This window comes from Australozyma saopauloensis, chromosome 2, assembly GCF_035610405.1.
Source record: "Australozyma saopauloensis chromosome 2, complete sequence".
NCBI lineage: Eukaryota > Fungi > Ascomycota > Pichiomycetes > Serinales > Metschnikowiaceae > Australozyma > Australozyma saopauloensis.
The window spans coordinates 1701691-1714203 of record NC_086132.1 but is presented as its reverse complement, the minus strand read 5'-3'; the positions used below and the strand labels follow the sequence as shown (position 1 = coordinate 1714203).

The 12513-nt window shown below is 42.0% G+C and overlaps 8 protein-coding genes across 8 annotated transcripts; 4 read left to right on the top strand and 4 right to left on the bottom strand.

Annotated features, from left to right (window-relative positions):
- Positions 1–9: 9 nt before the first annotated feature.
- On the bottom strand, positions 10–693 carry PUMCH_001975 (uncharacterized protein; the record flags this gene model as incomplete). The annotated part of the gene is made up of 1 exon (XM_063021005.1): positions 10–693. One exon carries the CDS (start codon positions 691–693, stop codon positions 10–12), a length of 684 nt encoding a protein of 227 aa, XP_062877075.1.
- Positions 694–981: 288 nt separating this feature from the next.
- PUMCH_001974 (uncharacterized protein) lies at positions 982–2103 on the bottom strand (the record flags this gene model as incomplete). Its single annotated transcript, XM_063021004.1, has 1 exon — positions 982–2103. One exon carries the CDS (start codon positions 2101–2103, stop codon positions 982–984), a length of 1122 nt encoding a protein of 373 aa, XP_062877074.1.
- Positions 2104–3736: 1633 nt separating this feature from the next.
- Positions 3737–4837, top strand: PUMCH_001973 (uncharacterized protein; the record flags this gene model as incomplete). The annotated part of the gene is made up of 1 exon (XM_063021003.1): positions 3737–4837. One exon carries the CDS (start codon positions 3737–3739, stop codon positions 4835–4837), a length of 1101 nt encoding a protein of 366 aa, XP_062877073.1.
- Positions 4838–4993: 156 nt separating this feature from the next.
- Positions 4994–6067, bottom strand: PUMCH_001972 (uncharacterized protein; the record flags this gene model as incomplete). The annotated part of the gene is made up of 1 exon (XM_063021002.1): positions 4994–6067. The coding sequence occupies one exon, from the start codon at positions 6065–6067 to the stop codon at positions 4994–4996; it is 1074 nt and encodes a 357-aa protein (XP_062877072.1).
- A 538-nt stretch (positions 6068–6605) lies between these two features.
- Positions 6606–7241, bottom strand: PUMCH_001971 (uncharacterized protein; the record flags this gene model as incomplete). The annotated part of the gene is made up of 1 exon (XM_063021001.1): positions 6606–7241. The coding sequence occupies one exon, from the start codon at positions 7239–7241 to the stop codon at positions 6606–6608; it is 636 nt and encodes a 211-aa protein (XP_062877071.1).
- Positions 7242–7777: 536 nt separating this feature from the next.
- On the top strand, positions 7778–8464 carry PUMCH_001970 (uncharacterized protein; the record flags this gene model as incomplete). The annotated part of the gene is made up of 1 exon (XM_063021000.1): positions 7778–8464. The coding sequence occupies one exon, from the start codon at positions 7778–7780 to the stop codon at positions 8462–8464; it is 687 nt and encodes a 228-aa protein (XP_062877070.1).
- Positions 8465–9220: 756 nt separating this feature from the next.
- On the top strand, positions 9221–11062 carry PUMCH_001969 (uncharacterized protein; the record flags this gene model as incomplete). The annotated part of the gene is made up of 1 exon (XM_063020999.1): positions 9221–11062. One exon carries the CDS (start codon positions 9221–9223, stop codon positions 11060–11062), a length of 1842 nt encoding a protein of 613 aa, XP_062877069.1.
- Positions 11063–11373: 311 nt separating this feature from the next.
- Positions 11374–12180, top strand: PUMCH_001968 (uncharacterized protein; the record flags this gene model as incomplete). Its single annotated transcript, XM_063020998.1, has 1 exon — positions 11374–12180. One exon carries the CDS (start codon positions 11374–11376, stop codon positions 12178–12180), a length of 807 nt encoding a protein of 268 aa, XP_062877068.1.
- Between the last annotated feature and the right edge of the window lie 333 nt (positions 12181–12513).

Genomic DNA, 12513 nt, shown 5'->3' with positions numbered 1-12513 from the left:
AATGAGTCCCTAGCTGGATTTCTTTTTTGATGACTTAGTTTTTTTATTCATCTTCGCCTGTTTGGCAAGGAGTCTCTCAGCCTCATCACCATGCACGGCTTTCTTTCCTTCTTGTCCTTCCTTATATGCATATGAAAGACGCACCTTGCTGTTCATCAAAGTAGCGCCGTTTAGTTTTTCGATTGCCAGATCACTGCCTTCGAAATCAGCAAATTCGACGAAGGCATGGTTGGTCCCCTTTTCATCTGGGACAACCTCAGGTTCTCCTAATATTTCGCCGAAGAAGCTCAAAGTTTCTTTTAAATATTTTGAATCGGCGAGTTTGCTCAAATTTCCTATAAACACACGAGCTCCAACGCTCATCCCTGCCATTTTGTTCACACTTACTGTCTTTGACGATGCTGAAGTAGGCGCTTCTATTTTATTGATTTTGAGAGTACGGCCAAAAAGTCGAACTCCTCGAAGTATATTAAGTGCATATTCCGCATCTTCTATCGTTCTATATTCCACGAAACCAAATCCTTGGTGGGCTCGTAGAATTCTATCTTTCGGGAGATTGAGTTGTTTAACGGGACCTACTTGAATAAATAGTTCATATAGAAGAGGCTCTGTGACTTGAGGATCTAGATTTCCAACATACAAAGATGCATGAGGATTTCTCTCGTTTTCTTGAGGTTTTCGAAAGACATTCATGTGGTCTATCTAATGTGAATTAAGATGGAGCTTACACCTCATACAGGTACATCGAATTAACCTGTCGAGCCAGAAAGACGACATAGATTTTTACCAAATTTGAAAATAAATTTCACACCATTCTACTCTTCATTCGAGATTGCGAGCTACATTATTAGTTGGTTGATTATCTCAACGGCAATTTCGAGTGATGGACCAAAATTGGGTGAGAATGATGAGTATTATTAAGATATGCAAGTATGTAGCTAGATGGACTGATCTGCGAAATTTCGGTCAATTCCTTCTCGATCAAGCAGAGACGTACCCTTGTAGAGTCGTAGCCAATCCATTTTCTTCTGAATTTTTCGGTTGTTGGTCAGTCATTTTGTCTTGTGTGTTCTTTTCAGTTGGAGTGTCAGTCACAGATGCTACAGTATTCGTGGTCACTGTTTCCCCTTCTTCGACTAATTTTGATGAAGCCTCTTCTGGCTCGTCGTCAGAGTCCAGTTCCAGGGATGTTGAATCGTCAGAATCATCGGAGGACAGATCACTTTCGCTATCGGACGAAGAATCATTGGTTTCTGAATCCTCATTGTGACCAAATATTTCTTTCTCTGTTTGTACAAATTCGGCCCAAATAGAGGGACTATGCACAACGCATATTCTTGCGTACTCCAAGACAACTTTGTCAGCCAAATTATCCGCTAGCGTTTTCTCGATATCTAATGCAATGAGAGACCTCTTAAGGTCATGTGGTTTGAGGCAGTTTTCAAGGTAAAACGAAAATTCCAGCAATTCTATTTCTGCGGGCGCAAATAATTTTGTCAACACTGTCATTGGCACAAGTTCTTTCAACAGTTGATTCTCTTTGAGTCTAAAACTAGTGAACTCACTCATGACGTTTCCATTCAGATCAACAGGAATCCAGTCTACTGTCCATGTATAGGTGCCAGACTTCTTGTCGTAACCGGATTTGTTCTGGGTGGCTCTGGACATGCCAGCAGGGAGATGAATAATTAATGTGTTTTGACGACGTATAGAATGTGCCGGTTCATGAGGAAACACTTTGTGGACTAGTTCAAGACGTTTATCTTTGACTTCCTCTTCTTGAGTATTTAGACGCGGGCGTTTGTTCTTGTTGGTATTCACATTACGCTTGAAGACATTTTTAGCGCCATCCTTAACATCCTGCTTCGCCAATGAAATTTTCCGCTCTAGCGTCAATAAATAGTTGTAATCTCTATTCACCAAGGCACTGTTGGCCTCCAAGTCTTTGTTGGGAACGAACTTGGTTGGATCAGGTAAGCCACTACACTCAGAACGTAGTTTGTGACGCTTAACGCAAGTCGCCGAGCAGGTCTGTGCTTTACAAGCAGGGCAGGTGTATTTCACAGGATTCTCAAGACAGATGGAGCATAAATCCTGGGACATGGTTAAGTTGAGCCAGGTCGTCTGGGGTTAAGTACGTCTGAGATCAAAGCGATGCTCATCTCAGAAAATACCATACATAGGTCTTGAGTGAAAATGTCAGCGAACAAGTGCATGAAATTTCATTGATTGATTTGCGGTCGGGTTTTTGGATAAATATTGTAATTATTAATTTGTTCGCTCATACATTGGCTTCTAACTTGGCCGCAATACCGAGACAGATTGAACAGAGACAAATTCGTGATCTAAGACCGCATCTTCATTGATAGAGAAAAATAGTCTCAAAATTTTGGAAATTGCCCTCTTGACTACTTCATTAATTGAGATGTAAAGCCACGACGACCCAATCATGAGAAAGAGGTCGCCCGAACAACCATTCAATCTCAAAGAATGGATTTTTTTACAGATCGGTTTTGATTAACGCATTTAATTCTTTATTGGTTGTTCCTTCTTTTATTTTTCTCTTCATTCATATCATGGTTCTGTCCTACCAAGCTATCCTCCCGCTCCCCAGCTTCTCACTCTATACAAGCCTGGGTCTGGAAATTTTCAATACCCATAAGACATGCTTTCAAGAGGCGTTGTTCTGCGGACTTTCGCCCGTTCAAAGGCTACTAAAAGAAACCCCGGCTCTGGCACAGTCTCCATTCAGCTATTACAAGATGTTCAAAACATTGGTTCTGCCGGAGAAATCCTCAAAGTTCAGGCTGGATTCATGAGAAACTTCTTACATCGCGACAACAAGGCATGCTACATCACAGCCAGTCAAGGCCCCAGGATTCCTGTCGTTGTTGCTGCTCCTAAAGTCGATTTGCAAAAGAAGAAGAAGGAGGCAGCCATCGTCAAGGAGGCCATTATCACTGACTCAGCTCCAGCAGCTCTCTCGCTAGAAGAGTTGTCTAGTCTTTTCTCCAACATGCGCAAAAAGACCAACAGTGCAGGTTCTGCTGTTGCTGCTAAGTTTGAGAGTACTGCTTCTGATGTCCAGTTCTCATTGGTTGAGTTGGAGGAGAACCTTCCTTCTACATTCAACTTCAGCGCGCAAAATTACCCTGTTGGCACTGATGCTCTTTCCGCTGCCATCTTCAACTCTACGGGTATTGAGGTTCCAGCCTCTGCTATTCTGCTTAGAAGTGCATCTGGTGAGGTCCTCAAGGAGGTTTCCGTGGCAGGTGATTACACTTGGACCTTCCAAGCACAGGGTGATGACAAGAGCATTCGCAGAACACTCAGAGTTCAGTAATTGTATATAGTTTAGATTAACAATCAGATATTGGAGTACCGCATACACAGCCAGCTTGTTGTCTGGATGAATAGCTTTTTTCTAATGTCGAAAAGGTCAATTGGTCACAACATACAGTCATAGTGACTGGATCTCAAGTATTCTTTGAGTCGCATAGACTCGATCGTTCCTTAAAAAAAGATGAATTTCATTCTCCTGGGGAAGTTGTAGTGATCTACCACACCTACATAGCCTAATTTGTCAGACGAAAAAATAAAAAAAAGACAGGATGAACGACACTTTCGAGTTTGAGTCTTGACTTTGAATTTTCCGTGCTGTCCGAATTTCTCCTTTTTATTTGCATCCGTGTGATCCTTATCATCTCATCTATGGAACTCCATCTTTACTTATCCTATGAGTCTCAAATTTACAGCATCCAATCTGTCTCGTATCAAGAAGCCTGGTGCTAATTCAAAGTCTTCTCTTTCACCTCTACATCGCTCGAAAAAAGAGTCTGTTCAGAAAAAGACTCCCAAGGAACGATTGGAAGTAATTCAACAGAATGTGTGCATGAATTTTCACTTGAGAGACACTGACTCTGTCGTAAGAGGGGTTGATTCACTTCTTAGCAACCAGTGGGCAGAGGCTTCTATTTTCCACACGCGGTATTATAGTAGAGAAGCCAAAGAATCATGTCAAGTTGCAACAGACCTTCTCTTTCTGTTGAGAGGCTTATCAATGGAAACGAAGGCAGAGATCATCAAATATCGCGCAACGCAGCTACCTCGTGGTGGAGTCGTTACAATTAATCAGCTATATTCTTTGTTCGATTTTAGGGGTAACACATTTGTGGATCAAAGCTTAGAATTGAATGTGAGAAATGGGTCTCTACGAAAGTTCATCATAAGCAACGCTCTGCCTGTGATTCTGAGAAGCGGCACAAAAGCCAGCCCCTCATTATTGGGACAAAAGGTTACATATGGATATGAAAATACAGAAGTCGTTGCCCGTGTTAGCGATTACCTAGCTCAGATATCTACAGACATTGCTGAGGATGTACCCGAATCAAACCGTGCTGGACACCGAGAAGCTCTCGAAAAATTCAAAGAATACATTCAAAATAATGTCTCCTCACTTTTTGTGACAAATGACCAATTTAGTACGGGCGAGTTGAAGATCCTAGTCGAGGCAGGTTACTTGACATTGACTTCTAATCACCACAATGAAATCGATGTTGATCAATACTCGATCGCATTTCCACAGTGCGGTACATTCTTGAAAATGATCAATTCTGGTAAGGTCTGGATGGTTCAATGTCTTTCGAAAGCTGCATACAAAGAAATGCTAGAGGATGCTCTATTCGAAAAGTGGGAGGGCAAGAAGCTCAATAATTTTCGCAGACCATTCTATGGGTATGACCTCCTCTGGATCCTAGCAGATGCTAAAGGTGCTGGTGTCATTGAAGCTTTTCAAACTCCCGTAGGCCGCGGTTGGAGACTTACTGGTAAACTATGATCTTCCTTACCGATAGAGTGTGATCTTACTGGTAAACTTTAATCTTCCTTACTAATAAACTATGATCTTAGTGATACATTTCAGATAATATACACCTAGTTCCTACAAGCATCTCTTGATAGCACAATAGACGGCAATGGGTCAAACCGGTTACATCTAGCTTCTGACTCTCATCTTCTTTTGAGCCTTCTTCAACTTCTTATCTTGAGCCTTCTGCTCGGCCTTCAACTGCTCGTCTCTGCTCAACTTCTTGAAATCGTCCTTCTCCTTTTTCTTCATAGCAGCCTTCTCCTCAGCTAAGGCTTCTTGCTTCACAAGCTCTTGGACCTTCTGAATCTTCTCGATCTCAACCTCTCTAGCCTTGATGATTTTCCTTGCAGCCTCGGGCTTGAAAGTGATCTGCTTGGCAGCAATTTGGTCAACAATGTCGAGAACAGCCTCTACAACCTCGGAAAGCTCAGCCAATTGTTTCTTACCAGACACGGCCTTCGTGGAGATGACAATTCTGCGCTTAGGGATCAAGTCACGGAGCACCTCTGGCTTCTCCTGGGCTTGGTCAGTGAAGGCAATGAAGTTCAAAAAGGAGCCCATTGAAAGGTTCAAGGAGGATGCAAGTTGCTGAGTGAAAGTCTTTTCCTGGAACTCGTTAGCCTCGCTCATGAAAACAAACGACTCTGGCAAAAGGCTGGAGTCGTTGGTTCTGGTCAAGGACAAGTAATAGTTGGTTTTTCTGAACAGGTTCATGCCCAACTTAGAGACAATGGCAGTGATGAAGTGCTCGTACTCAACAGATGGAGTGATAACAATATCCACACGGTCCTCGGGGGCAACAACGCTCTCCATGAACATGCTCATGATAGACTCCATAGCCCAGAGGAAAGCATTTTGTCTAGGAGCCAAACGGAAGTTGATGTTGACCTTACTAATATTTTCTCTGCCAGAAGCGTAAGAGGAGTAGTTTTCAGAACTGTCCTTGACGTACAATTGCTTGTCGCCAACACCGTAGAGGGCGAAGTTCTTCTCAAATACACCACGAACTCCGTTGAGGAAGCTAGTCACCTTGCTGTTGTTGTACAAGTCACCTACCTTGTACAAAACAGCGAATACAACACAGAAGGTCAAAGTGAACAATTCAAGACGCCAGTCGTGTGTCTGGAAACGCTGGAAGAGTGACATGGCTGTCAATTCTTCAACAGTATGCATGTGGAAGGTTTTACTGGTAGTTAGCATCTAATTGAATATTAGAGATCGGATGGATTACATACAACTCCAGATTGTCCGCGTTGAACGGACCATCGGTGACGTATCTCAAGATTTGGTCAAACATTGGTGGAGTTGGAGTGGGGACGGTTTGAAATTTGTCAACATGCACACAGGACATAAGTACTGCTGGAGTTTTCTATGCTAAATATTACACGAAAAACGGGAAAAATAGTGGAGTGCGAACAATCACATTTATATAATAAAAATTAAATACAATGAAAATGTCTGTAAGGTTTGTTTGTTGATTGTTATTGGATTAAGATGATTGATTCGAGAACCCAAGGTCGACAGCCTAAGACCAGAAAATGCAGCAAAGCCTGGGTTTCGGTGGTTGTATGACTTGAATGTTTTACAAGCACTGGCATTTCGTTTCCATAAGTATCGCACGGATTCGATGCCTGCCTTGCGGATGCAATGATGATGGCGAATATGTATTGGGATGCTACTTTTTCCATCAATTATGCCTGTTCAATTTTGATTTGAGTTTCCATCTACTGTATAGCGTTTAGTTTTCACGATTGCGCTTGGTATCTCTCTCCTCATCCTGTCTTTCGCCGCTACTGAAAGACGCCAATCCGTCCCGTACAGCAGAAGTCACCAATTCTCTGAGCGCCTCCTCGGGATTTTCACTGTTAACAATGGCTTCTAGCTTCTTTCTTCTTTCTTCATCCATTGGCTCACCCTCCTCTTCCATCGTGTAACGAATGTTATGACCATCAATTTGTCCAGCCTCAGGCAAACTATCATTGACAGAGGCTGTCGGTTTGTCATGGAGCAAAGATCTCAAATATTGTGCAAGTTCCGGGAACTCATCCTCCTCTTCAATGAAATCGGCGGCTGTTTGACCTTCATCGTTCCGTATCTTGAAGTCTCCACCAAGCTTTTCCACGATAACCTTAGCAGTTTCAAGGTCTTCCACGTGATGTAGCGGAGTGTCGCCCTCTTGGTCTTGAATATTTATGTCTCCTCCACGCTCGATCAATAGTTTCAATAGGTCGATGTGCCCATATGACGCAGCAGCATGGATTGCAGTGTAGCCGTTGGGATCTTTGGAGTTGGGTGTGAAATTGTTAGAGTCCAAGTGCGTGAGGACTGTTTTTGTGTCATTGTCAGCGGCTGCGACCCAGATGTTTGCCACCATTGTAGATTTGACTTGTAGTATTAGATTCCAGTGTGCGCACAGATGAGAGTGATGAGCATGGGTGTAGAGTGCTTATAGCTTTCCAGCGAGCAAACAAATTGATAAGAGATATTTAGAAGGTGATCAGATAATGGAATTTGTATCTTTTGGATAAGTTTTTCCTACGATTATTGTCTCGATGAGCTTTGGCCATAGGCTATGAACATGGATATTAAACCACTTGAAAGGTAGCGCACGATATATTTTGAAGAAATATAGAGCCCCGCGCTTTTATTTCAATCAAATTCTACATATCTCATTTGACTAATTTCAACTATTACATCACTGCTTTCAGTCTCATCATGCAATGGGTGTAATACAACACATAACATAGACCATAGAAACCTGCAAGCACAAAAACGAATTTTGATAATCAAATCATTCAGAAAACTCAAATTCATAATGATTTTTGACTGAATCTCTTTATACTTCAATTTTTGAATAGGATCTCTCACTACTTATCTCCTTGGATTCAGTACACTCAACTCCCTCCACAAATGGAAAAGAAGCCTGACTTGAAGACATCCTCTCCAGAGAAACTATCTGGGTTTGAGTGGTGGAGAAGGTCGCTCGCCTATAGAACCGGTCTCGGATGCGATGATAAGGAGAAACTCCAGTTTGAACATGATTATCAAGCCAAGTACTTCCCTGAAAATTGCACCCAATGTGAGAGTTTCAGAGACTGGGCACTCACATACTCTCCATCAGTCATCTTTATGATGGGACATATTCGTAAACTCGGCGGGAATCTTAGTCTGGCCAATATCTCGTGTGGAAAGTGTGATGATCTTAAAGGAGGAGGTTTCCACCCAGACATGGGCATTCTTCTATGCTCTAATTGGCTACAGAGTCAAACCCAAGTGGAAGATGTATTAACCCATGAATTAGTGCATGCTTACGACTACTTGAAATTCAAACTCGACATGAAGGACCTTAATCACCATGCATGTACCGAGATCAGAGCATCAATGCTCAGCGGAGAATGTAGAATCATGAGAGAGATATGGAAAACAGGGCTCGCTAATTTTGGCGGCAAATTTCAACAATGTATCAAAAGGAGGGCCGTGCTTTCTGTTTCTGCCAACGAGAATTGCCCAAGTCCCGATAAGGCGGCAGAGGTAGTAGACAAGGTCTGGAACTCTTGTTTCAATGATACAAGACCTTTTGAGCGTGTCTTCCGTTAGTGTAAATAGAGTTTGACCAGAAGGATCCTCCGAATTTGATCTTCTGCTAGCGCAAAAATAGTTATTTAATATATCTACGGGTACGGATTTGATTTCAAATATACCTTCGTATAAATTCGATAGTTACTTTTTGCAAGTGCCTATACCTTGATGTATCTGGCGTCTTGGTTTTTATCTTGACGTCACTTAAGCTATTTCTTCTAGCCTTCTCAGACCAGAAATAAGGCGTCCACCACCCGCCCCAAAGACTGGAAAAAATCAAAAGAAAAAAAAAAAAGAATGACTAGCTTAATTTTCATGTCAGAAATCGGTTCTAGTCGGCTGCTTATACAGCATCTCACATCGGCCCGACTGAGCAACTAGTCATACCTATGATCATACGTCAAACCTGAATAGTGTCTACGCACCCGGCCCGATCTAATACCGCGAAAAGAGCAAAGGGACTGAGACACCTCAATGGGAGATTTAACGAAATAGAAGCAAAAAAATGCTTCTGGTTAAAAGTCGGAATTGTTTAATTAGATCGATTTACAATGTCCAAAGAATTTAAAGGCTTGCATTCGATCGGACTTGGTGTTGCTCGTGTATACTATGTAGCCGCATTCTTAGAGTTTATTACACAGTTCGTTTGTCAGATAATCCGGAACCATAAGTATATAAAGCCGGCTGATCCGCACTTTCTAGACATACTACAGCCCAATTATTTAATTTTCCACGCCAATCTCTGACGCTCGATTTCTCATTTAGCAGCTCACAATGGCTTCCGATAGACGCAATCTCAATCGTATTCCCAGCTTGGATGAACGGCAACCTTTAGAAACGGCGGATTCCGACATTTCAGACGCTGATTCTGCCACCAGAGATAATGACTCGTCTCCTGAGGCAGTGTCGTCAGCAGTAGCGCTGCCGCAATTATTATCCAAGCGCGTGTCGTCAGCGTTCCGTAAGTCGAAGGATAATGATGTATCGGTCCACGAGGTCGACCAAACTGCCATTGAACTCGTATTCCGTGAAATCCAACGCCACAATCGCTTGAGAATTCGTCGGAGGGGTGCCAACGTAGGAAGCAGAAAGGGCTCTGTGATGGAAGATTCGAAAAAGCCTCCAATTGAACCTACTGAAGCCAGTGCTATCGACAGTCAGGTGGAAGTCAAATTTCGCTCTTCATTCAACGATACTGTAAGCACGCCAGTCTACACCTCCATTATGGATTCCGAGCACTTCATCGAAGGCCAATTCTTCGGTTTTTACGTTGCCGCTTGGTTATCGGTGACATTCTACATTGTGAAGCATATGGTCCAGAGCGAATTCACAGATCAATTACCTTTGTACAAAGCTCCAGTGTTCAAAATATTCACCCATGGTTTAGTGAAGGTCGCGCTTACAGATCTTGCAATGTATTTAAGTATCTACGTGGTGTTCTTCATTCAGGTCCTCTGTGCAAAGAACATTATTCAATGGCGCAAAACTGGCCGTGCTTTGACTTCCATTTATGAGGCTTTTTTCATGGTATTTTGGATTTACTTTGTCGTTGAGCGTATCATGAAAGATCAGTGGATTGGGAGAACATTCCTCATCTTGCACATGTTTGTGTTGTTCATGAAAATGCATTCCTATGCATTCTACAATGGATATCTCTGGAAAATCTTGCGTGAATTGCAATTCTCTGAAGATTATTTGGAGCGCCTCCACCTGGGTTCTGTAAAGTTACCCACTGGCTACAATGTTGAAGAGACAAAAAAGCTTTTGGCAGGATCCATTGCTTTTTGTAAATTTGAATTACTCCATCAGTCTCTTGCGCTAGACAAAGCAGATGATAAAAAGACTTTGGAGATGGACTCCACAGCCCTTTGCTCCACCTATCTGAGTTTCCCAAAAAATATTGACTTCTCAGATTTTTTCATGTTTACAATGTTCCCAACGGTCCTGTATTCCTTGAAGTTCGCTAGAAACGAAAGAATACGTTGGAGATTTGTTTTAGAAAAAGTCGCTGCCATGGTTGGCATTATCTTCATCATGCTTTTGATTGCAGAGTACAACCTTTATCAGCCTTATATGAACGCTTTGAAATTAAGAAAAGTCGATCTCACAAGTATTGAAAGGCTCAATCTATTCGTTATGACATGCTTTGATTTGGTTCCGGAAATGTTTCTCGAGTATTTGCTCACATTTTATCTCATTTGGCATGTTATCTTGAACCTAATAGCGGAAGTAACCAGGTTCGCAGATAGAGACTTTTATGGCCACTGGTGGGCTCTTCTTGACTGGGAAGAATTCTCTCGTCTATGGAACAAGCCAGTTCACAAGTTTCTCCTTCGTCACGTATACCATTCCTCTATCAGTGCTTTTTCTTTATCGAAATCGTCTGGTGTGCTTTTGACGTTCTTCATTTCCAGTGTCATCCATGAGCTTATGATGTACGTTGTGTTCGGCCGCGTAAAAGGGTTTTTATTTTTTTTCCAAATGTTCCAACTTCCATTGATCCTCATCAACAAGTCGCCTCTTCTCAAAAATCATAAGACAATTCGCAATATCCTTTGTTGGGGTGGATTGATTCTCGCTCCAGGTATGATTCCATCTTTCTACCTTGTTTTTTGATTGTCTTCACCCAACAGAAGCGAAGATTCGTTCTAGACCAGGATTTGAAACCAATCTGCGCAGCCTGTTTAGTCAAGTTTTTTTAGAGCGCTTTTTTGTTGGAAACCTCAGGATATTTATTTGTTATGGTGTTGCCTTCCATATCTTAAGATATATTATTATAATGTACATTGCATCAGTTCGCACCTACCTACAGATCACATCTCATCACCTCATCTCAACCTTTAATTTCCAACAAATAATCCTCAAAACAAACCCATTTTTATTGCATTTGCATTTCTCCTCTTCTCACATTCACAACGTAATACAAGATGTCTAGACCAGAAGAAATTGCTCCACCAGAGATCTTCTACAATGACTCTGAATCCTACAAATACACATCTTCGAATCGTGTTCAGCATATCCAAGCTAAAATGACACTCCGAGCTTTGGAACTTCTTAATTTGGACAAGAATGAGCCTCATTTCTTACTCGATTTGGGTTGTGGTTCTGGTCTCTCTGGAGAAATCTTGACAGAAGAAGGGTACAACTGGTTAGGCATGGATATTGCGCCAAGTATGTTGGCATCTGCTCTAGACAGAGAAGTTGAAGGTGACTTATTTTTGGCCGATTTAGGTAATGGTATTCCTTTCCGTGCGGGCACATTTGATGCTGCCATCTCCATTTCTGTCATTCAGTGGTTGTGTAACGCAGATGCTGTCGGAAATGATCCAAAGAAGAGATTGATGCGGTTTTTCAATACATTGTATGCGCTGTTAAGACGTGGTGGAAAATTTGTTGCCCAGTTCTATCCCATGAACGACTTGCAAACAAAGCAGATCATGGAGCAGGCCAAGGTGGCCGGTTTTGCGGGTGGTATCATTGTAGATGACCCAGACTCGAAAAGAAAAAAGAAGCATTATTTGGTTCTCACAGCTGGTCAATCCGACAGAAACTTGAACTTGGCTGGCGCCCAGATGGATGCTCCAGAGCAGAGAAAGATGAGCGCAAAGATGAAGAAAAAGATGGAATCCAGAAAGGATTATATCAATAGAAAGAAGGAGACCATGAGACGGAGGGGACGTGTTGTCGCCCTCGATTCTAAGTTTACTGCCAGAAAGAGAAGGCCAAGATTCTAATGAGCTACTGTTCTCAATGGCTTGCTATACATTCTGTCCACCGAAGAATAAGGGTTTAGATAACGGAACTTATCCGGATATTGTTGGTGAAATTAATTTTGTTTTCATTAGAGAGTGTTGATATACATAGGTTTTTAGCATCGAACAGAATTGTTTCGTATGTAAAGAGTGTGATGTAAATAATTTAAATCCATCTCATCTTTTTTAGCATAAGTTTCTTTGCTTCTCTTTCTGACTTTTGTTACTCGAGTTTTGTTTCAAATAGAGCTTCGTTAGGTTCCATTGACTGAATATTCTAAAAGGGAATTGTCCGAAAGTTGAGCGAATTTCATC